The 24,486-nt window shown below is 35.4% G+C and overlaps 1 protein-coding gene across 1 annotated transcript in view; it reads right to left on the bottom strand.

The window, feature by feature from the left end:
• Positions 1–5,224: 5,224 nt before the first annotated feature.
• The window catches only part of LOC149065716 (uncharacterized), a 50,578-nt gene continuing 31,316 nt past the window's right edge, over positions 5,225–24,486 (bottom strand). The window contains exons 3-13 of the mRNA XM_089253694.1: positions 21,963–22,068; positions 16,933–17,028; positions 13,402–14,321; positions 12,734–12,899; positions 12,414–12,583; positions 12,088–12,252; positions 11,249–11,347; positions 10,669–10,774; positions 8,618–8,770; positions 6,884–7,071; positions 5,225–5,670 (exon numbers count right to left, since the gene is read on the bottom strand). Coding sequence (XP_089109820.1) covers positions 5,542–5,670; positions 6,884–7,071; positions 8,618–8,770; positions 10,669–10,774; positions 11,249–11,347; positions 12,088–12,252; positions 12,414–12,583; positions 12,734–12,899; positions 13,402–14,321; positions 16,933–17,028; positions 21,963–22,068 — 2,298 coding nt within the window. The 3' untranslated portion in view covers positions 5,225–5,541. The remainder of the gene's footprint in view (positions 5,671–6,883; positions 7,072–8,617; positions 8,771–10,668; positions 10,775–11,248; positions 11,348–12,087; positions 12,253–12,413; positions 12,584–12,733; positions 12,900–13,401; positions 14,322–16,932; positions 17,029–21,962; positions 22,069–24,486) is intronic.

Here is a 24,486-nt window from a genome sequence, read left to right as displayed (position 1 = left end):
GACGAAGCCGCGTGTTGCGGCCGAAATGGAAGCGTTAACGTCCGAATAAGCTGCAGAGACCAGCAGTGCTCATGAAGCTGCCAGACGCTTGGGCTTACCACCATCCCCGATACGCAATATTCTTTGTGGAATCCTTGATCTATACCCATACAGATTTCAGTCGTGCCATGAACTTTTACCAGCGGATACCGTACAGAGGGAAGCATTTGCGAGGTGGGGGCTTTCTCCAAAATCGAACAGAATCCCACCTGGGTCTTTAATATCTTAGAAGCTCATTTTTCACTTCATGGTGACGTTAATACCCATAACTGTCGCATCTGGGCGACGTCTAATCCCCGTGAGTACATTGCATTCCCCAAAAGTGATAGTGCGGTGTGAGTTCATAGGTTCGTTCATCATAGCACCCTTCTTCTTTGAAACGCAATGCCCAGTAAATGCATGGAAAACGGCTACGGTGAATGCTCAGCGTTATTTAACGCTTCTGCACGAGAAGGTCGTGCCATGTTTGCGTGAAAGAGATGCGCTTTCTACCGTCACGTTTATGCAAGATGGAGCAACTAGTCACGCTGCTACTCCGGTCAAGACATTTTTGATACAGACATTCGGGGAAGACAAAATCATTAGCAGGAGTTGCAGGTTCCCATGGCCTCCTCGGTCTCCAGATTTGGCACCGGCAGACTTCTGTTTATGGGGATATTTGAAATCCCGGGTGTATCTATCCGGTCCATCCAATCGGTCGGAACTGAAAGATGCGACCCGCCGAGAGGTGTCATGTATACATCCGGAACTGCTGCACTCTGCCGTTGCTGGATTTGCGACTCGCCTGCAATGTGTTATTTCCTGTGGAACACATACTGCTGTAATAAACGATGTGGAGGCTTTTTGTTCGTTATTTGCGTATCTTTTCTTTGACTTGTGTACGTCAGCGCCACCTATCGGCTGTTTTTTCAGGTTTTTTCGGTCTTAAAAAAAATTATCGTGATCTAGCGATGCTAACCCTGCAAAACCGTTTTTTATTTCGGTTATTTTTCCGGTTTTTATGAAATTTTAAAGTTTCTACGAACTTTTTCTCCACCCTGTATATATAATCGAGGCGAACATAAATGTCGTATAAATGAAGAAAGTCTTACAAACGGGGTTTAGTAAATAAGTGATATCGGGAATTCTCGGGAAATATGATTTCCCGTTTCCGGTGGCTTCAAAATGTCCGGAATTTGGAAACTCTATGCACGATCATACGAGTAAGTTATTAACATTTCAATTTTTGATACTACAACTGATTAAATACACCGCATTTTTAGCTTATGTTTTCAACTTTGAGCATTGCTCAGGAAAGTGCTCAGCAATGATATACTTTAATTTACAGATTTTTGCGAATAGTGGTGATTCATAAATACCGTAAAAATATTTCTATCACTGATTTGAGGCTACGGCAATGAAAACAGGCACTTTACAAGTGACAACTGTTTTATAATCAACATTTAATGGATTTTTTTTCCATTATCATTTTACTAATCAGCAAAAAAGAATCAATTAGAAGAAACTTTTTTTCTCCCCTCTGTAATTCAAAGCGGTAACTGGGATTTTTGTACTTGTTGTACAATTTTTTGTACAATTCGATTTGCTTCGATTGTGATTTGGATAAAATTATTTCCTATTTTCATAATTACAATCTTAATTGCTTACATATGGTCATCATTCAAGCCCCTTTGTCATCAAAAGTAAGTAAAGGCAAACTCCCCCTCTCCCATTGCTACTTACGTAATACTTGAGAATGACCCTTCAAATTATTTTTCAGTTGAAAAATTGGTTACGAAATCTCCCTATAGTAGCTCTAGGTCAGTGGTCAACTTATTTCGAAGGTTACACCTGGATCCGCTTCTGTTTACCGTCGTAGCTAGGAATATTTTCGGGGAAGGGAGGGGGTTAGGATGGTAAGCTTCGTCCACACGACTTACATGATACAAGAATAGGCGAAGGCAAGTATTCAGGTGGGCTTGAAAATGAATCTGCAAAAGACTAAAGTTGTGTTCAACTACTCTGCTTTGAAGAGGACAATTTTGCTCAACAACACAGAGATAGAAGAAGTAGAAAGCTATGTATACCTGGGACAAGAAATTACCATGGACAACGGAATCATATTAATGAAATAAACCGAAGGATCAGGATTAGATGGAGCACTTTTGGAAAAAACTGTGTAATTCTGAAGAGTCACATGCCATTATGCCTGTAAAGAAAAGTTTTTACCAGTGTGTGCTACCAGCACTGACTTATGAAGCTGAAACATGGACACCCACAAGCAAGACAATAAAAAGGCTACAGACAACACAAAGGAGCATGAAAAGATGTATGCTAGGCATCACAAGGAGAGACAGAAAACGAATCATTTGGATAAGGAACCACACAAAGGTATATGATATCATGGAAAGAATTAAACGTTTGAAATGGAAATGGGTTGGACATATTGCAAGAAGACAGGACAACAGATGGACCACAAGTATTTTAGATTGGTACCCGAGTGGTGTGAAACGTTCGAGAAGGCGTCCCCAAGATGGACTGACGAGATCAGGAAAGTGGCAGGAGTCAACTGGATGGCTAAAGCATCAGACAGCAGAGTGGAAAAATTTAGAGGAGACCTTCATCCCTTCATCCAACAGTGGATTGAAAAGTTGTTGTTGATGATGATAAATTGATCTTTGCTGCTACATTATTACACTGTTCTAGAATGATCATCACTGCAGAATTTATTGACCATATTCAAACCTGATTTATGGAAACACTTCATGATCATCCGTTATGAAACTTTCTTTTGCTACCAAAGAAATATACTTTCACTAACGTATCTGAACTTTCCGATACTTCCATACTCTTAATGATGGCAAAAAGATACAAAAAGATTCAGATTTTGAATGTTGCACCTTGACCTATAGGTTGAAAAGCGTAATCGGTGTTAAGTGGTACACATTCTCGATGCACTCCGGCTGAACAATATTCAAATGGGCATGAAATTATCAAAAAAGTGTAGAGAAAAACAGAATTTTCAAAACTTTTGTCTTTAACACTAGAACCGCGGAGTGGGTCGATTTGACCCAAATCAAACGTCGTTTTCATTTATCTCGAAAACTTAAGCGCAGATGGTAAAAAAATTTCGTGACTTTTCATGCTGTCATGATGAATATTTCAATTCATAAAAATTGTGTTCTCTTCACATTCTGTATTCCAGAGCTATAAGCACTTATACCTAGAACCGCGGTTTGGGACATTTTGACCCAACGTACTATTCTATAGGAAAAAAGGGGTGTAGAATTTTCTCGGAAGTGGTTACCCCGTTCTAAAATGTATTTATAAAGAAGATAGTGAACAATAAAGGTGTTTCAAGGTCAAGGCCATTTTATTTATTGTCCAAGGAGATTATCTTTTTTTTTTTTTTTCAATGAAGGAACGGCAAGTACAGCTAAATATTTTTTTCTTTGTAAACTTGATGAATACCTGGTATTCTGACGTGACTCACAAGAAAGGTTTTGGGAAAGTAAAAATTAACCCAACTCTAGAAGAAACGTGTAGCTGAAATTTCTGTACGCAAACGATGCCATAGAAAGGGAATAGAATTCTGGCTTGCAGTTGAGGTAAGCACAAAATACATTTTGAATTGATTTCCAAACTTAGGGAAGGATCAGCGTTCAACGAATCTCTGTTTCAGAGCGACTACTGATCAAGCCGTTTGAGAACAAGGACAGAAATGTCACTACACTGAAGCTGGCTGAAATGCTAAAAGTAAAAAAAAAAACGAGCTTAGTAGGGACGGAGAGACGAAATCGAAGAGAACTACCTGACACAATAAACAAGGACGTAGTGGTGGGGGGACCCCCCCCCCCCCACACCCGAAATGTGAGAAAATGACCGAAAAAAGGGAAAAAGATGGCCAAATCTATTGTTCTATGACTGGTCTTTCCCCCCCCCCCGAAATGAAAGTGGTCCCCCCGAACGAAATTTCTGGCTACTCCCCTAACAATAAAGATAGTGAAACTAGTTGCATGAAACATCACTACTGGAACACAATGATGTCATAATGAAAATTGATCAAGGAAAAAAGAAAAATACGTTTTATAGTCAGCACGCTTCTGACAGTCGATATCGACAGTAGTAGCCCTGAAAAGCTTCCCCAAAAACTATTTCACACTGAAATTCAACTGCTCATCATAAATTCCATTTATCGGTAAGAAATCGATATTTATTTTGACAGAATCATATTATAGACTCACATACAGACTTTCTAATACATTTACATCTTTGTCATATTATGGAATTACTGGAAAAATGTTTTTGTATTGAACGGTGTACCGGGTACACAATCTTATTTTTACTGAATTAGTTTTTTAGCTAATTTTGAAGAATATTTCATATTAACAAACAAATATATTTTTCCGTTATTGAGTCCACAGTTAAACAATGTTGAATAAGAGTAGGGAAAAACCGAAGAAAACTGAAAATGAATTCCTGTTTTCGCTACGAAACACTGTTTCTTCACAGTTTGGGTCAATTTGACCCAGTCCGCGGTTCTAGGCAAAGCGCTCTTCAAGCGCTTTGGTTCTAGGTATACCGAAAGTGCCGCGGTTCTAGTGGTAAAGATTTGTTTTTTAACAACCTAGTCAAGAAAAGCAAAATCTGACTTGTAGAATTTTTCAAACTAAGTTTGCCATTGCAAAAATCATGATTTTCTACCTCCAACTTTGCATTATCCAAAAAATTTGAAAAAAAATCAAATTAAATAAGAAATTTTTTAACATTAAATTAGAAAGCAAATTCAAGAGAAGTTTTTAAGAGTCGAATTAACCAGGTTCTACTGAAGTAGGTAGTAGCTATCCATACTTTTAATAATGCAACCAAAGTATTCTTTATGGGCATTGTATAATATTTTATCATGTGTATATATTGTTTGTAATTGCATTTTTTTATTGGGTTGCTGTATTTTTGAAACATGACATCCATATTTGTTATGGGCATCTTTTTATCAGCCAGCTCATTGGGCATTTTGACTGTTGTGGCGTTGTATTTGTATAGGTACTTCACAAAATTTTTTAACTTTGTATAGAGAAAAATCATGAGTTCATCACACTCCTGTGATGAAGTTTAAGTACATGAAAGTATTAAATGTTAGAAAGGAATAAAAAATTAGACATTAACATCAATAAAACAATTTGTACTGACAATAACACAAATGAAGAAAAGTAAAACAACACATCATTTATTCACTTTGACTACAAATTTTTTTTGTATGATGAATTTCATGTACAATGTTCAAGGAACTCCAATTTTTAGTAGTTTTTTGATATGTGAATCACCCTTGATTCCAACAAGTATGGTCATGAGTCATTCCATATGGCAAGTGAATATAAAGTACATACAAGATAATTATAAAAACTCTTTATTTACTACAGGTGAAGACTGGCAAACATATAAGTATCACAGCTTACTGCACTCATGGTGCAATTAATAACAACCAAATTTTACAAATCTGGAAGTTTTCAACCCTCAGGTTTGTCAAATGTAAAAACTGTGTTCATACACAGATATTATGACCATTATAGCTAGTCCAGCCAAGATACCAATATTCTTTACAATAAGCATCTTCACTGGACTTCCTTTGTTTCCTTCTTTCAAGTCTGGAAGCTAAAAGTTATTTTAAAAAACGTTTATTTCGGAATTAAAAAATATACATTGATGAAAAATATTCAAATTTTTTCAATGGGCATCTCATATATTGACTTATTGAACTATGTTTAGCTCTTTTACAGCAAAATCCCAAAATTTACTTAACATGAAAATTTGGGAAAAGGTAGAAATTTCATTAAGATAGAGTAATCTTATGTGTGTGCATTAGAGTCTTTCCTCTAAGTTACCCACCAAGCAAGTTGGTTTATTAATATTATTCATTATTTGCTTCAATGATTTTATTCAATTTAGTGTTCTTAAAAAGGAGAATATGGAATGCAAAAATATCAAATGAATTCAATGTTCAAATTTCACTCAAAAATTAGTTAGTGAGGGAGTTTTAGTAGTTCAATATGTAAAGAAAATGAAATAAAAACTTGGGAGTAGTTTAAGAAAATACATTTTTTTTTTAAAAATGGATCATTTGTATTAATAACTTTTTGTTTCTCAAAAAGGATGAATTTGGTCTCTACATAATTGGTAACCATTGCTAAAGTTATATTTACAGTAAATTAATTTTTATGATGTAATTTTGATGTAAATGGTTTTATTTTTGTTTAATTGCAATATTATTTTAATTTTTTACCAATTAATTTCAATAATATATATATAAACATGCCAACAGTACATCCTGCTTATAACATGCCATGTAGAAAGTTTTCCTGCTTAGTACGACTTATTTTCATGATCCGAACTCTTACTTATATACTCATTGAGATTTCCCATTTAAAACATATTACCACTTTCAATGTTTTCCCATGACAATTTTAACCAATTATAATCAAACGTTATAAGCGGGATCAACTGTATCAATTTTTCTACAATATGTAGCATAGAACATTAAAGCAAACTGAAGCATATTTTTTTTCTCAAACCATAAAAAAATTGCTAAAGACTGACTTTTGACCAATATTCTGCAAGAGGGTTATTTTATACGCAAGAGCTAATTAAACTGGGACCTTTAATTCTAAGGCCAATTTTGAATGGCTACTTCTGAACTAATTTTGAAGGCATGTCTGGAAGCTAAAAGTACATTCAGCAGCTGATGTGCAATGGCAGACTGAAGATTCAGCTAGTTATATAATCAATATAGTATTCTACATCTGAATGTGTTCCACAAATGGCCAGAAACGAATTAATAGAAAAATAATGATAATTTTTGAATATTTACCATTTCTGTCATAGCTACATAAAGAAATATCCCAGCAGTCACACCCATTATCCATGTTCTTGCCTCTTCATCAACTCCTAATTGTATGCCAATGTATAGGCCAATAAAACATGTGAGTCCACTCAAGAAATTTAACCACAGAGCTTTTGAAAAAGACAGTCCAGTTGATAATAGAACAACAAAGTCACCTAAAGGAAAATATTTTCATTTTGCAAAACAGATATGTAACTATATTTTCAGATTAATATGAATTGTTATGGCTAAATTTTTAGCAGCATGTACAGAAAAATTAAGTGAAATTTAGTGTTTTCAAATTTTAGATTATTTTTTTATATAATTAAGCAATGCAATAGGATTTTTATGTTGTTGAATTATAATTTACTCTACCGCTTACTGTTTATCACTGCCTTACTTTCCAAAGATAGAAATCAGAAATTTTTTCAAATTTTCCATATTTACATGAAAAAGAAAAATACATGGTTATTAAAAATAATCTATAATTTCCCATATTTTTAAAAATAACAATTTCAAATATTTCTGTCATTTTCTTTTTCCCCTTTAGTTCACAAGTGCTCAAATTTATATTTCTGTTTGATCAAGTCATAAAAAATTACTGTACAAGATTGTGTTTTATTTTTTAAAACTTTGAGATAGTAAAAAAATAATTTTATTCAATTTTTTTCTACTACTACTATTTAATCATATATGCACTTCATACATATTCCACTTCTGAATTTCTAACGAATTGGCACATGCCAGAATGTGTGTTCTGAATGGATGTGTGGCCCTAACGTATCTATGTTGTAGAGTTGCACTTGTTTTGTGTTCATGCTGCCATCTGTCTTTCATTTTCTGAAGTAAAGATGGAAATGCTTGAATTTTCAGATAGACTTTTTAAATGGGAGACCGGCTCGCATTCACATTTCGAAGCTGGAAAACCGCAGAAAACCAACTTCAGCCAAACACCACTGTGCCGTCAATGGGGTTTGGACCTGGATCCTCAGGACGAGAGTCCAGCATGATGCCCATACACTTGCACAGCTGCAATTTTTTTATACTGCAAAATACCATAATATAGATATTTTTTTTAATAGTATAACTATGACAATATGGATGTTATTGATGTTACTGCAGGTATATCAAGTTTTATCATTGAGAATTCATATTATAAGATTGGGACCCAGAAACCAATCTCTAAGTTAATACTTATCAGTAAAACAACTAAAAAAAATTTCAGAAGAAAATTTGAATAGATTTTGTGATTTTTTTATGCTTCCAGTGCATATTTGCAGAGCTTACATATTTACATCACTTCATTCTATGCTCTTGTACAGAGTTATAAGTATGCTTTCTGTAATTCTTTCCTACAATTCATCACTACAGTTTCTAGCTAGTAATCATTTTTATTTTATAAGCATAATCAGCCTTATGCTGCTCTTCACTGTTTAGGTTCAAAGTTGAAAATACTTATAATGACTCATTATAAAAATATGTATATGTGTTTATATATTAATCCTTTACAGGCAAGCATCAAGGTGGACTGGACACTTTTGATTCAAGTTGTTTTTAATAATAATCAAAGGTCTGGAATGGTAAACCGGTGCAACAACAAACAAGCCATAAGAGAAAGACTTGTTAGAATGCTTTTGGAAAACCTTTGGACTGCAAAGGGTCAAGATGTATATTCTACATTATTATTAAACTATAAACATATAAATAAATGATTATATTCACCAAATTCATGAGGCAATTCATGACAGAATACTGCAATGGAAGTTGAAACACCACTTCTGACTCCCGAACTGAAAGCTGCTCCGATTGCTAAGCCATCACTAAAATTGTGTATAGAATCTCCCAATGTAATCAATAAAGCTACAGTTGATAATCCTAATTCAAATAAATTTTAATATGCATTAGTACATAATCATATGCACATAAATCTTTAGAAACACACAAAAATCACTATAAATCACTATAAACAATCAAGATATAAAGTGAGAGAGTGAAAAAGCATAAAAATAGAGTTTCTAAGGATGGTGGTGGTCCATACAAATTTTTGAAAAACATTCCACCATGAGGTAATATAAAACAGGTTAATGGCTCTTTTTATTTGTTTATGTAATTCAATATTTAGAAAACAATGGAGTTAAAGTATCAACTCATATATGCAACTTCAGACAGCTAATATATTTGAAGTTCAATCTAGTCACATAAATAATTCTTTTGTTTGAGTCATCCTTTTATATTTAGTCTTAAACAAAGATGTCTAAATAAAAGTCAATAAAGTCTAAATAAACAAAGATGTGTAAAGCAACTTGTAAAAGTAATATACAGTAGGTAACCTAAGTAAAAAAATTTAATATTTACTGGAAAAATTAATATGTATTACAATATAAAAGAAAAGGCACCAGAGTAACATATGTGTTGCATAAACATAGGTGGAGATAGACTTGAAAGTCTGAGGGGGCATGATGATGATAATTCATATATACATTAGATCAGTCGATCCCACCTTTGACGCTGGGGCCATTGTCCCCCCCCCCCCCATCTCCGCCCATGTGCATAAATATCATTCATTCAGCCATTGGCTGTATTATTATGAATTGTATATTATTATTGTATTATTATGAATTTGTGCAGGATTACAAGTATTTACCTATTCATGATAATGTTCCACAAATGCCTACAACACTCTCTAAGTTCTAAATTACGGTGAGTCAATATACTCATACCTATTGTATCACTTTGAAATTTTGTCTCATTTAATGAGTTATTGATGCATGATGAAGCTCAGAGATTGGTTTACTTGAATACACTGTGTCTGGATGAATATTTTGAATGCACATTGTAAGTTAAAATTTTAACTTGATGCAGAAATAGTTTCAAGGTTCCTGTACAATGGATCATGAATGTCTTAATTTACCTAGGTATCCATAAAATAACTGGTGTAAGTGTAAACACAATTAAAATCTTATAAGGTTCGTGTGGACCAATTGCTGTATGCATGGGCTCACCTAAGGGCTTCATGATGATATTTGTAATTATGATTTTTGAGAGTATGTATGTGAATTCATAGGCATGCACTCAGTGCCGTCTTAAGGCATGGCCCGGGGGCCTCAAGAGAAAAGGGGCCTCACAAAAATGAGATCTGGTTGAGATTTTCGAGAATTTGCCTGGTAGGGCTTCAGAAAAATCATTTGGCCCGGGGGCCCATGATTATCTTAAGACAGCCCTGCATGCGCTTTCAGCTATATAAGTAGGGGAACCCCTGGTATTGTTAAGACAGCTCTGCCAATAGATATTAAATGAAACATCATTACTGAGAGAATGTAATATATTTTTACAATCTATATGCACAAATACATAAGGCAAAGTTTTAAGGAACAGCTAAATCTATTATTTTTGTTTACATGACATGTGTTACAAATGAACAGGGCCGTGACAAGATGCTTAGTCACCCAAACCAAGTGCGCATTTTGATGCCCCCTTGTAATGTTGAAGGAGAGGTTGAAGAGAAATTTGTACCTTCTTGGGTCTAGCGCCCGGGGCATGAGACCCGCCTGCTCCCGCTAGTTGCGGCCCTACAAATGAATACAAATGGATTGAGTGATACACACGCTGTTAATTTGGGTTGCAGTCTGAATACATTATTTTTTATAGCTGTAAAAACTTTAAGTAGGATTATAAAATCCTATCAAAGATAAAAGTTGTAAAACAATTTAAAAATAATTTACATTTATTATCCATTTGAAAACCAACCGCAATTGATAAAAAGTATAATTTACCACATAATGTTGGTGCTGAGAGCAAATTATGATGTTTTTCATGAGATATTTCATTTTCAGCAATTTCTGTATCAAGTGATGTTGATGATTGCCCAGTTTGTGTGGCCTAGAAAAGAGATATAAAGCAGAATATATATTATAACTATGAGTACAACATTTTTTCAAGCTTCCTCCATACAAATATGAATTTTTTTTTTAACTTAGGCCTGAAATATACCGTTTGAAAAAAAAAATTTCGAATAAATATTTTTCTAATTGAGTCAATGTGAATGACAAGAGTTTTGTATGATTTTTTGTACTACATCCAGTTAAATTTCAATTCTCAAAAACTATATCTTAAAATGACAGAATTTCTGACCAAAATTTATTGGCTACTTTTCTTAAGACATTGTGTTTGTAACATTTGTTGCAAGTGAAAAATGAATAATGTTTTGCATTCTTGACTTCTCCTAAAAATCTGATCATGTTTGATCAGATATCTTTTCATTTTCAGAACAATTAGTGCCAAGCTGACACTAATTGTGTTTTATGGCATAATTCATACTATAAAACAAAATTAAATTATCTATCAGTAACTCACCAATGCAACACTTGAATCAGATTTTACTTTTACAGAAACTAAGGTAAGCTCTTTAGACAAGGCTTCTGGAATGTGAGTATGTCCATGTCCTCCTGCTCCCTACAAATGTTTTTATTAAAAGCATGCAAACAATATAGAATTTTCTAAATAAGAAACAAATTCCACCCGTTCACTGTATATACAGTAGAGAATCTCTGCATAATGAATTTGTACATGTAACAAATACTGGAACAAGCAAATTTTTCTCATTTTACTCTGTATTGAAAATTGTTTCTCTGCAACAAATTTTCTATATAATAAATTTCTTGATGGATGGAAATGACTTTTATGTGAGGACTTAATTGTACTATGATGTATGACACTTGTAACACTTATAATCGTGCATCTAAATGAATATATTTGACAAAAATTGATGAAAGATTATTATAATATGATAATAAAAATTTAATCAAAATGAAAAATCAACTTTTATTTTACATAAAAATGAAAAATAAATCATACTTCTACATCTTGTATCAACCTATATAGTGCACCAAGAAATAATTTTTTAATTTTTAATAATTCTACTTTTAAAGATATTTTTGTATTATATGGACATATAGAAAAATGCTCATGTTTGCTTTCACATAAGTTTTAGGGAAACTTGATTTCTCATGAAATATTGTACATGTATAAACCCTCTATTTACATTTCAATCTATATTTTAAAACTTACTATTTTTTCCAATACTGCAACTGAGATTAAGTTTTTTCAAAGGTATAAAGAGTATTATAAGTGTATAAAGATTGTATACCCTTACAAAGTCTAAATTGCATATAAATTTATCAATAATAACTTACAGGTGAGTGCTTATTCTTTGAGAAGGCACATACACAAGCTTGAAAGAGGTAGAGCAAGTATATCGCCAAAAATATTGCAAGTTGCTTCAACAAGGTAGGATCTTGCAGTCCATCATTATGATCATGAGAATGATCATCATCACCATGAGAATGCATGCCCAATGCCTACAAAAGACAAAATAAATGTAAAAAATTCTAGTTTAAATATAATGAAAAGTAAACCTGCTTTCATTATTAATTTCTTTTAATGAGGCCACTCAGTGACATGTTTTGGACTGCAATAGCTCGATAGATAAAAAAATTGCAGACAGTTTAAAATAAATTACCTGAGGTATGAGATGCAGTAAAGCATCTCCTGCCAATGTGCTGAATGCTAAACCTATGCAGCCTGCCATGATATAGTAATATATTTGCTTCGCTAGAATAGGTAGGAGAACAACACCAGCTAAGGAGGTCAAGCTGATGATAAGAACAGCCAGAGTGCTATAGCCATATACTAAAGTTCAAAAAGAGAGGAATAATATTACAATCAAATGAATAATGCACAAGACTTTAACAACATGTGAAGACACTACGTGTGTAACACATGCTATCAAAAACTTTTTAGATGGAATATGCAACTTTTAAATATTGGTTTCCAACTCACATTCCAACATTGTAGGTTCATCACGTTTCTTCGTAACATGTTTATTACAAACACCACTGATTTTTTGTTGTACAAGTGCAGGACAAATTTCAAAAAACTCTAATCTTGTAATTGAGCTACTAGCAGAATGGCCAAATGATTCCAAGAGCTCCTCTACACTAAGACACTAAAAGATCAAATTTTGAAGTTATGTGAATGTTTTCATGGCATGAACAGAATTAATGAGTGTCTAGTTATATAATATTTTTAGCTTTCATACTTAAACCATATCTTACATTATTATTATTTAATTTTTCACTCACAGAATCTTAAAATATATTGTTTGTAATTGATATTTATTTTTTTAATGGATAAATTTTTAAGTTGCATAATTAGAAGAAGAAAATGTACTGTTTGTTATATAGGTATTTTTTAGTTGAATGAAATCATTTTTATTTAAAAAAAAAGGTTATGTTGATTTTGATATTTTTCTTACATAGAATAAGAGTACTTTGGAGTTGAAACACTTTCAACAATTTTATAGTGTTGATGTACATTCAGCGCTAAACAGTATGAAAATTACATGTTTTTTTTTAAGAATAAAGGTTCTAAATGAAAGGACCTAATATAATATGTGGTCATCTAAAATAAGGACGATAAAAACAGTTTTACTTTAACAAAAATATTACCTTTTCTGCTAAGCTGGGTGGATGGTCCATAAAAGAGTAATGTTCCCGTGCTTCTACATCATTCGGTCCATTATTGATCCTATTCAACAATTTATGATTGCTGTTTTCACTGAATGGAATAGAATTTTGCCTCTGTGAATTATCATCTTGATGGAAGAATTCACTTCTCAAAGCAGATGCTACTGAAACACCACTATGAATCACAACAGAACTATTTTCTGCTGAGGAATTTTTGGAAAACTTATCTGTTGCAACAGAATCATCTTCATTTTCTCTGTACGTTGAATGTTTTGATATAGGGTTTAATGTAACAACATCATTAAAAATCAAGACTTTCACTGTTTCAGAATTTATTTCAGGTTCAACAGTAGTTGAAATAAAAGTTATGTTACTAGACTCTGTATTATAGTCATGAGAAATGTAACCATTGGCATGATTTTTATCATTACGCTCAGGATGATAATCCAAAGTTCCACTGTGAATATGTTTTTCTGCTGAACTTTCTAAATTAGAATCAGTTTCATGTTCAACTAGCCTCTCTGAAAAAATGTCTCTATCTGTATTTTCGTGGCTATGATTATCATGTGTATTTCCATGGCTATGATTATCATGTGTATTTCCATGGCTATGATTATCATGTGTATTTCCATGGCTATGATTATCATGTGTATTTCCATGGCTATGATTTTCATGTTTATTTCCATGTTCATGAATATCATATAATTTTGTTAAATTCTCATTGTCTTGATGAGAATGGGGATGATCAGTATTTGGTTTCCTCATTTGCTCACATTCTAAAATGTCTTTTTCATGTGAATGATCATGATGTTCATGATTATGACCATTTTCATTACTATGATCATGCACATGATTATGGCTGTTTTTATCTTTGTAAAGATCTTCTTTGATGTGCTTCAAGCCTGCGTAAAATAAAGCCAAATGGAACAAGATCAAAATTAGGTGAATATATACCAATATAGTTGTGAATAACATAGATATAAGAGTAAGCTGTTTGGTTTTTGAAAGCTATAAATTCCATAAACTTAGTGAACATAAGGTATGCAGCTATAGATATGCTGCAAGGAAGCATGAAAAAGCCTCATAATTTTTGTATTTCCCTCATGCATCTGCCACAAACTACACTCAGTTTTAGTTAAAAAGAGTGCTTCACGGAAATACTGCTTGTGCATTACTAAAAGAATTATTTTTCTAGATATATATTTTTTATATTTTTCATGTTAAAATGATTATACCATAGAAATCTAATTAAAAAATGCAGTGAAACAAAATATTAAAATAACGAAAGATATGCATAAAAGTACCAAACCGCTTCCTAAGATAGAGGTTATCACTTGGGACACAAATAAAATGGTCTATATGATTGAAATTTTATTTAAAATTAAATTATAAGGTGAACTAACATATTCAAGAGATACACGCATTACCCCACTTCAGAAGATCAACAAAATATGGACTCTTGCTCATATCATGAAGAGCAGCAGGGAAATTTCTTACACCCTGTGAGAGGGACACTGAGCTATAAGGAAAGGCATACGATGCAGAAATTCTACTCCTAGGAAAACCCAGCTTTAGGGCAACACCTTCTAGAGCAGTGTTTCTCAACCGCCGGGCCGTGACATCAATCGTACCGGGCCGCGAGAATATATTCATTACCCTATCATTCCTCAAAGCATTTCCACAGTAATAACTAATTGGTTTATTTCACCACTATGGAAAATATTATTCGAATTTTTCAGTTTAAAAATTATACAAGGGTAAAGATGAGAAACCTTCCTATAGTTTCCTGGACATAAGCTTTCAGCTGCAACCGTAAACTATAGGAATTTGGAGGATCCCCCCCCCCCTATCGCACTGAAAATCACTCGTTTTGTTGCAAGGCCCTGAGGAAGGGAAACGTGTCTCTGGTCCCCGCCATATTTTTAATTGTATTTTTTTTCTTTCCGCAATTTTTGAGTATCCGTCGTCATGAAACCCGAACAATATACAGAAAGGGAAAAAATTGTTTTCCCATACTCTCCTACTGCTTCAGGGCTCTCTGTTGACAACCAGATGACTGCTATTTGCATGCTCACTATTTGCCATTATGGGAACCACAGAAAATGTCCTGAAGACAATAATGCCATGAGAAAACTCAGTATCTGTAGAATTCCTTGGAGATTGGAAGAACATTAACTTCAAAGGGGAATAATTATAAGTTATTGGGAATTTCCGGGCAATAAAAAAACCCACCTTCGACCATTGGACTCGCTATTTATGACCAGTCAGTAAAGCACCTGCATGTATACCGAAAATATTGTGTTTTGAATCGGTCATCAAGGTGCACATAACAGTGACGTATTTTTCATTTTTGTCCAAATGATAAATTTTTGAAATTTATTAAGTTACACAATTTAACATAAGCCTCTATCATGAATATACCGAAACGAGTGTTTTGTCCAAAATTGAACAATTTTCTGCTTTTCAGCTGACTTTTATGGTGAGTTTTTTTTTAATATCATTACCTTGTTTCTAGCTAAGATTAAATACAAAATTTGATTGTATTTTACACTAAATTATTAAAAAAGTGCTAATTAATAAGTGTTGCGTCGATGTGAGCACAAATAAATCTAATTGCCCACTGTGAATGACAACTTCGTATTTTGAAAGCTTCGTATCTCGCAAACTATGTGAAATTATTCTATTAAATTGAATATTAAGACGTTTCGATTGATTTGCGATCAATTGCATTTTCTAATGAGGCAGAGGCGCCAAAATGACAAAACATTGAGGGGACTGAAAGTTTCTATTTGTCCCGTATATACGGGCTCAAGCCCTTATGCAGGGAGTGGTGCGTTGCATTGTATGCTCATTAATTATTGGGGCTCAGCCCCTCGTAAAATTTATTAGGGGCTCTCAAACAGCCTCAGTACCCAGGTTCCAGCGCCTATGCAATGAGAATGTTTACTGCAGTTGCTTATGAAACGCTTCATTTATGTGTTTTGACTTCTGTACGTTATTAATACAGTACCAAAAGGAGAAAAAAAAATTTACATCAGCCCGTAAGATAATGGATTCAATTAATTAAAATAATTTTAATTAATTAAAATGGTTTAAATTTATTAATCAGTTAATTAAAATAGCTTAAAATAGATTAATTAAAATAGCTTAAAATAGATTAATTAAAATAGATTAATTAAAATAGCTTAAAATAGATTAATTAAAATGACTTAGATAAATAAATTAATTAATCGAATAAAGGTGTTTTAAATAAATAATCAAATAATTAGCTCATAATTAAAAGGTAATTGGTTGTTTATCAATTATTATCTTATGAACGAGTAAACTATTCCAGACCAGGTCGTACTCATAGAAATTTGATTCACCGGGCCGCGGTTCCAAAAAGGTTGAGTACCACTGTTATGCAAGGTCTATAATGGTTTAAAGTTCTAGAAATGGTATTGTGTGTATCAAACAACTTTGATGGAATTAATCAAATAGAAAAGAAAATGGCTAGTTATGATACACATTTACCTTCCAGATCAATTACTGATGAGCATGCTGTTCCATATGAATGAAATATGTCATCGATGAAGTGAGAAACAGATTCGGAAACATCTATGCAGTGCCCTATAATAATAATAACAAACACATTACACAATTATATAAAACAATAATTGCTTCATCAAGTAATCAAGTCAATGTGCTAATAATCTTGTTTTTTTATGAGTTTGGTATGAACATGAACAATGGCGAGAAGCAACATGATGCGTAGAATGATAAAATATAATCCTGTACACAAATGGTGTTTCTGCATATGACACCAAATGAACGTATTTCATTAACATCATTCAGCCAGTTCTGAGTAGAACCCCAATGCAATATTCCCGCAAAATAACAACTGCAAATGCACAACCTAGGGCGACTCCGCACGTTCTTAAAGCAGTGCAGTCAGGAGCGAATTCAGAGGGGGATGATGGGGCTATCGCTCCTCCCAAGAGCCGAATAATATGGAGGGTCTGATATCTTATGCGCTGAACCAGGAAGGGCGCCCAGTTTACTTTTTATTTATTCAAAACTACATATGAGAAGAGTACACCAATATGAATACTCACCCCGGGCGATCGAATCAGTTTTTGTTTCCAGTTGTGCCCTGATCCCAAGAGCTGGTTAAAGATGGTTTGTCCAGTAAAATACGGGACTGTCCTACAAATTTATGCAATTAATCGTCTTCCGACGCATCTCCCTGTTCCGTGAAAATCGTTCTGCCCCGTAAAATACGGGATGATCCTGCCAACCTCACAATTTATCGCCCCTCCCAAAAAATTGCCCTAAATCCAGGCCCGTAACTAGGCTGGGGCAACCGGGCCAATGCCCCAGGACCCCGAGCAGAATTGGAGGACCCACGAAGTAAAAAGAGTGCAATTATTTTGCTTATTTCTTGGAAATTTTGAGTTCTCTGCAAGAGAGACTTCCAAAACGAATCATTGAAAAAATGAGGTTGTAGGGGGCAATCCTCTCCTTTTCTGAGCATAACCCTTTCCAGGGGCGCCAGGGAAAAGTCAGACCCGGGTCCCCGAGAAGCGTGCTACGGCCCTGCCTGAATCTGCGCCTGAGTACAACAACTTCCTTAGAAAGCACATCTCTTATCACAGTAGTTCTCGAACTTTCACCACCTGCGCCCCTGACGTGAGGCGGCTACATCCTACTCTGACGTTACGTGGGATCAGGTCAACGTCGTGGACCCACAAGCAGGACAAAGTCGTCTTAACAGCATCATAGACCCTCGGACAAAGTGATTTCTCTGGGGGCCCCCTACCTGGCTAGAAATACACGCTACCCAATTCACCTACTTACTATTGAAAATAAGACTAATAATATATATATATATATATACATATAATAAAAATATAGATACAAATATATAAAATTATAGATCTAATTTTCATGAGACCCTTTCTGCACTTGGGACCCCAGGCCGTGAGTGGGCGTGCCCATGCGCAAAGAAGGCACTGGGGCAGGTGAGGGTCGGATGCCCTGGGCGCTGGAGCAGGAAGGGTGCCAAGTTTACACTTTATTCATTCAAAATTACGAGAAGGGTACGCCAAAATGAATGCTTTGGATGACCAAATCAGTTTTTGTCTAAGTGTGGGCAATTCCCAAGAGGAAAATGTTGGTTTATCCCGTAAAATACGTGATGATCTAATGAACTTATAAAATTAATCGCCCTCTTGACGCATCTCCCTGAATCCACGCCTGGGGCCACACACGCAATTCACTACCATTTCACCTCCGAAGAAGTGGCTGTGTCGGAATTTTAATTATTATCGAACCTAACCGTGCATTTATGGACAGGGTGTCCCATAAATTCGCAAATAAAAATTCATAAAAATTAAAGGAATCGGTATATTTGGATGCGGTTTTGCCAAAGTTATTCTCACTAAGGGGGATTTTTTCGGTGCAGGAAAAGAAAAAATGGTAAAAATTTTTGTCGATAGAAGGCGCTTCACGAAAGTAAATCACTGGAAATACGCAAATCAGAGTCCTAGAAAATGCCGGGTGTACGATTTCTGATGCTCATTTCGGAATTTTTCTGTTACTGGTTTGGATTGTGAAGTTGGCATTGGTGAATAAAGCGAAATTGGTGAAGTTGTTTTGCCTCAGCCACGAATCACCGGCTGAAGCTTCACGAACAATTGGGACACAGAAGAGATTGAAGAAAGGCTCAGGTGCAGAATTCTGTGGTTTGCTTTCGTGCAGTCATCATCTATCGACAAAAGTTATTAGCTAAATGTACCAAAAAAAAAAATCCTCCTTCGTGAGGACAGTTTTTTGCAAACCACATTCAAATATACTAATTCCTTCAATTTTTATGAAGTTTTAAACTACAATAGACTCTCGATAATCCGGCCCGTCCAGTAATCCGTCGTTTTTTAGGCGGTTTTTCTTCGAGCGTAGAAGACAAAACATGTTACTGGATGTCTTTGCGCAGAAGTTTATACTGTATCATTTAAATAGGCTTTTTCAATTGACTTCCAGTAATCCGGCGTACCCTGGTCTGATATGTGCCGGATTTGCGAGAGTGTACTGTATTTACCATTGGTGGAGTGTGGCCCCCGCAACCGGGAGGCCCGCAAAAGAACCCAGCCCAGGGGCCCTGCTCCAGGATATAGGGGCCATGTGGCGGAGATACGTATAGTGTCAATAACGGAGCCGACTGATCAAATGTTTTTGCATATATATGAATTGAATAACTCCCTCTCCTTCCATGCGTATATCTAGGGTTACCAACCGTTCTCTTTTAGGAGGAATTACTTTTCATTTTTTCTGGGGAAATTATTCTTTTCTCCACTTTGAAACATATATTTCTTCATTATAAAGAGTGTCCCAAAATTCACGCAAGAAGTAATTTTGATAGAAAACACAGGTTCATAATTAAAAATTGTAAATTTTCTATTGATTCATAAAGTATACAGTATAGGGTATGTATGAAGCATATCGGGTAAATGGCCTCCACGGCTTTGCTGGCACATACGTAATCTTTTGTTGAAATTTTCCATGACCGTTTTGCATAAATGTGGCTGAATTTCGTTGATACAGCGCTCAATTTCCTTTTTCAAGGCGTGGGTGGTCGTGGGATGTTGACCCCCCCCCCCAAAAAAAAAGAATTGATATTCCCTGGACACTACCGCACAAATGGCGCAAAATTCAAATCTTGCGTGAATTTTGGGAAACTCAAGCGTTTTTGTTTTTTTTCATTCACAAATAGCCGTCGAAGTTTCTGAATTTTTTCTGTTTCTACTTTTTTTAGTGGTTCTGTTTTAGTTGGGAAAAATTATTGTATTGTGGCAGTGATGGTAACCTCTTCCAGCAAAATTTCCCTTTTGACTAGGGTGACCATACGTCCCGTTCCCGGGACAGTCCCGGTATTTTCTGTCTTTTTGGTCGTCCCGAAATTTTGGAAAAAGTGTCCCGGTTTTTCTCGTATTTTACACGCAGCCTACTTGAATTTTTATTCTTTATTGAAGTCAAAGATTGATATTATTTTTCAACTTATAAATAATTTTATGATAATTACAACTATATATGAGAATAATAATCTCCCACATTCACCATGGTGAACGTTTTTTTTCCATGGAATACATTTGTAATGCATCATTTCCCGCCATTGTGATTTTTAGTGATTTCAACAATATTTGGCAACTTTGTCTGGTTTTGGCGTCGTTTATGGCAATAATTGGCGATGTCCCGTATTTTCCCGTATTTGGAATCCCGTTGTCCCGTATTTCTCTCGAAAAAATATGGTCAGCCTACTTTTGACTAGATTTTTCTCACGCATTCCGAAAATAGTGCGGCCATGTAGCGGGAAAAATACGTAATCAAGTATTTTACAATAGAAAAGTATTGCCAAAAGCCCTGCATAATTATTATTGTATTAGAAAAAGTATTTTGCATTGCATTATAATTTTTATTTTTTTCAAAAAATTCTTTTGTTTGATGAACTCGCAAAATTTCCCACAAATGCTACGAAATATCCCCACTTGGGCAAAGTTTGTCCAATTTTTCCCATGAACATGTGGAATTTCCCATGAGTTACCATCACTGTATTGTGGCCGGTTTTATTGGTTGGAATAGTGGCGCCATCTATTGCGGAAATCGAGATAAGTGACGTCACGAATGATACGTGCGCAGACGTTCTCCTTTCTCAGCCTTCGGATGTGGTATCGAATTTATGGGGCACTGTATATTTAAATTTCGCGCATCTTTTTGTTCTGGTGCTGCCATCTATTTTTGAAAAACCAAACTTCAAATATTGATCACAGATTCTTCCTCGACTTGAAAAGCTTAGCTTTTTCGCAAATAGTAGTTCTCGAGGTATGCCAAATTTCTCGAGTGCCAGCAAATGATATTTTGATTATTAAAACTTTTTTTGACCCTGATTTGACCTTTCCCCTTCAGTTGGCGCCCTAAAAAATCATCCCCTTTCGATTGGCGCTTTCTGGGGCCACAGGATTCAAGATCCGGCCGGTTTGTAAAAACGTCAAAGAAAATAATCGTAGCTAGATACACGGTCCAGCCCCTGTAAGAGGAAAGCGCGTCAGGAACCCGGCGAGAACAAACGTAAAACATGCTCATGAAAAGCCCGTCAGGGCGCCAGCTCCTTGAGAAAACGGAGCACCCTTTTTAAAAAAGTCTGCACAAAACGCAATGGCTATACGCAAACAACGCTAGCAGATGGCGGTACTAAATGAAGGGGGTATGCGTTGCTACTACAGCAACGACTGGAACCCCGTAGCACCACTCATGGTATTGGTATTGGTAAGATCCGGCCGTTAGCTAGTGGTTTATTTTAGGATATTTCCGTGGTTTTTTTTTTTGTTTTAGTAGTCTTTAGCTACAATAACAGAAATTTAAGTTCATTATAAAATATTTTTCAAACGATATGTTCTAAATCTAATTTTCGCTTGTGAGGGTGCATTGTAATACGAAAAAATGAATAAATGATTGACATCTCTCTGACTAAATTTCTTAAATAATTACGGTACTTGTGAAATCACACTCACCCAACATGACATGGCGCATAACGTTGGCAATAGTATTGTCATGCACTAACACTAAATCAGATGAAAAATTTCTTGATTCCATGAGAACACTTTTGGCACTGAAACACTGGAACACAACAAATAAGAAAAAATAAGAATGACTATGAAGTCGCAACAGAAGGATTCGTTTATATATGAAAAATAAAAGATAAAACTTATGTCCAATCTTGTGAATGACACTACGTCGTATACAGTGTCTTGCAAGTGAAAATGCGGCCTTTATCTCATCAACCGTCCGTCGTAGAGGTATAGTTTCAGTTGCAAAAATGCTCAAAAGGCGTTCAAAAATTACCCTGCACCAGTATTGAGAGCGAAAATACAGTGTGATAAAAAGTCTAAATTTTATAGGGTGTTTTCTTATCGTTGTCCAATGGATATTTCTTGAACCGTTGGTTTTGGAGACAACTTTCAACTGGATATTTAAATTTCGCGCAAATGATATCGCCCATTATCTTCAATGCCGTTCAAAAAAAAAATTATCAATAAAAAAAGTTACAAAATTTAAATTTTTGTATGGTCCCCGATCCTCTAATTTTCAATTAGAAAGTTGTTGCCCTGTCTCTCTCGAGGCTAACAAAAACAAATTCCATGTTTCTAAGTGCAGTCACACTAATTCACTAATAATATATTTGAATTCACAAATCGAAGAAAATTTGGGAAAGAACAGCAAGAGCTAACGAACAACGCTCCTTTCCCGCAATTTATGCTGTCTTTTCCGAACTTTCCTCCAATTTTTGAATTCGAATATCTCAGTTAATATTCCACTTACAAACTCGGAATTTATTTTGTTGGCCTCGGGAGAGACAGGGCAACAATGTTTTAAATGGAAGTTAAACAACAGAGGGACCGTACGAAAATTTATATTTTTTTTATTTTGTTACACACTGTATTTTCACTCTCAAAACTGATACAGGGTAATTTCGATCGATTATTTCCGATCTTCGAGACAACGTGCTAGTCTCAAGATACGTACAGTATTTTGTAGTCTTTCGTACTTCTGAGTAAATTCAAGCTCATTTTTTTTGTGGCAAAGACTACCACATAGTAGGTAAGAATAATGATATTCCTAATAGATGGCACATAATTTATTCTAATACTCAGGGGCGGCTTAACCAAGTGTGCAAGGGGTGCGGTACACTCAGGCTGCAGCGTAGGCTTTTGTTCATACACATAAATTTTTAAAATTTTGAACAATAAAAACTCACAAGACACCAGCGTTATTATTCTTCTGAGCCATATTTCGACAACGAAGATACTGAGGAAAATTGAGGGGACAGACGGGGGTTGGGGCTGTAATACCTGAAACAGCAATGGACTATCACAAGGGGCCTGAGTGCATTTTGGAGATGGGCGGACATATGGAGGGGGGGGGGGAATTACTACACCCGCTCCCCAGCGTCAGAGGTGGAGTGGCCTGATCTAATATATACGCGCACATATATGAAATGACATCATCATCATGCCTCCCCAGCAATCATCATCGTACACCCCCCCCCCAGAGTTTCAAGTCTACGATTTTGGAGCCCTCCTCTCGCCCAGTAATTTCTCAAGAGCGGTCAAATAAAGGCAAAGAGAGAATTCGGGTTCTTGCTTGTCCAGGACTCAGAGTACCAGAACCCCCTTTCACTCCCCCTAGTTTCTGCCATGAGAACTTCAGAGTAAGTATTTTGGCGTTAACAAGGTTCAACTCTGAGTGGGGGATTCGAGATTAATTCAAAAATTCAACCCCAAAAAAAAGTGGGGGGGGGGGGGGAAGGAAAATCTGATTGCTTAGGAGTTAGGATATGTAGTGTGGAAAAAGTTATCAGGACAATTTGAAGAATAATGAAATGATTCAGTAGAATTTTGAACTTCCATAGCTGGTTAAGCGAATTTTGTTGGGTAAACATTGATGTGTGGCTTTGGACGGATAAAATATTTTGTTTCTGAGTCCTCTGGGCTAAAGCCCATTTCGCCTCCCATCAGCGTCGTCTTTTGGGGCGGAACATCGAGGCTGTGCACCCGTTCAGCATGACAGCTCGAGCCGCCCCTGCCAATACTTATAATACGGATTGTATACAGAAGTGGATATATGGATTTGCCGCTTTTGGGCTACTCAAATTTTTCTGCCCTTCTCCCTCTCTAATTTGATAATTTTATGTTATTGACCACTAATTACTAAACTTTGCAGCCCCTCTGAACTTTCCAGCCGGGACTATAGCCCGCTCACCCCCTGTAAATACGCCTCTGATTGTGTACGGTTAGTGAAGTCCTAGTCGAGAACTACACCTACAGTGAAACTTTCTGTTAAGTGCAAAGTGAAGTCCTTTAACCTTCCAATCGTTGATCATGGAAATACACTTGCAATTTAGACCAAAACACACTCATGTCAAGCCTGGCCCAATAGTCATTCGTAAATATTTGCTTCCAATATTTGCCTTCCCCTGATGCAACAGCGGCATAGTCTGGCTACACGCTGGTTCAGCGTAGTCCAATAGTCATTCGC

The sequence above is a fragment of the Pholcus phalangioides genome, unplaced genomic scaffold, assembly GCF_987345545.1.
Source record: "Pholcus phalangioides strain wild (caught in Gottingen) unplaced genomic scaffold, Ppha-v1.0 ptg000039l_1, whole genome shotgun sequence".
Lineage (NCBI taxonomy): Eukaryota > Metazoa > Arthropoda > Arachnida > Araneae > Pholcidae > Pholcus > Pholcus phalangioides.
This window is presented reverse-complemented; position numbering and strand designations above follow the sequence as displayed.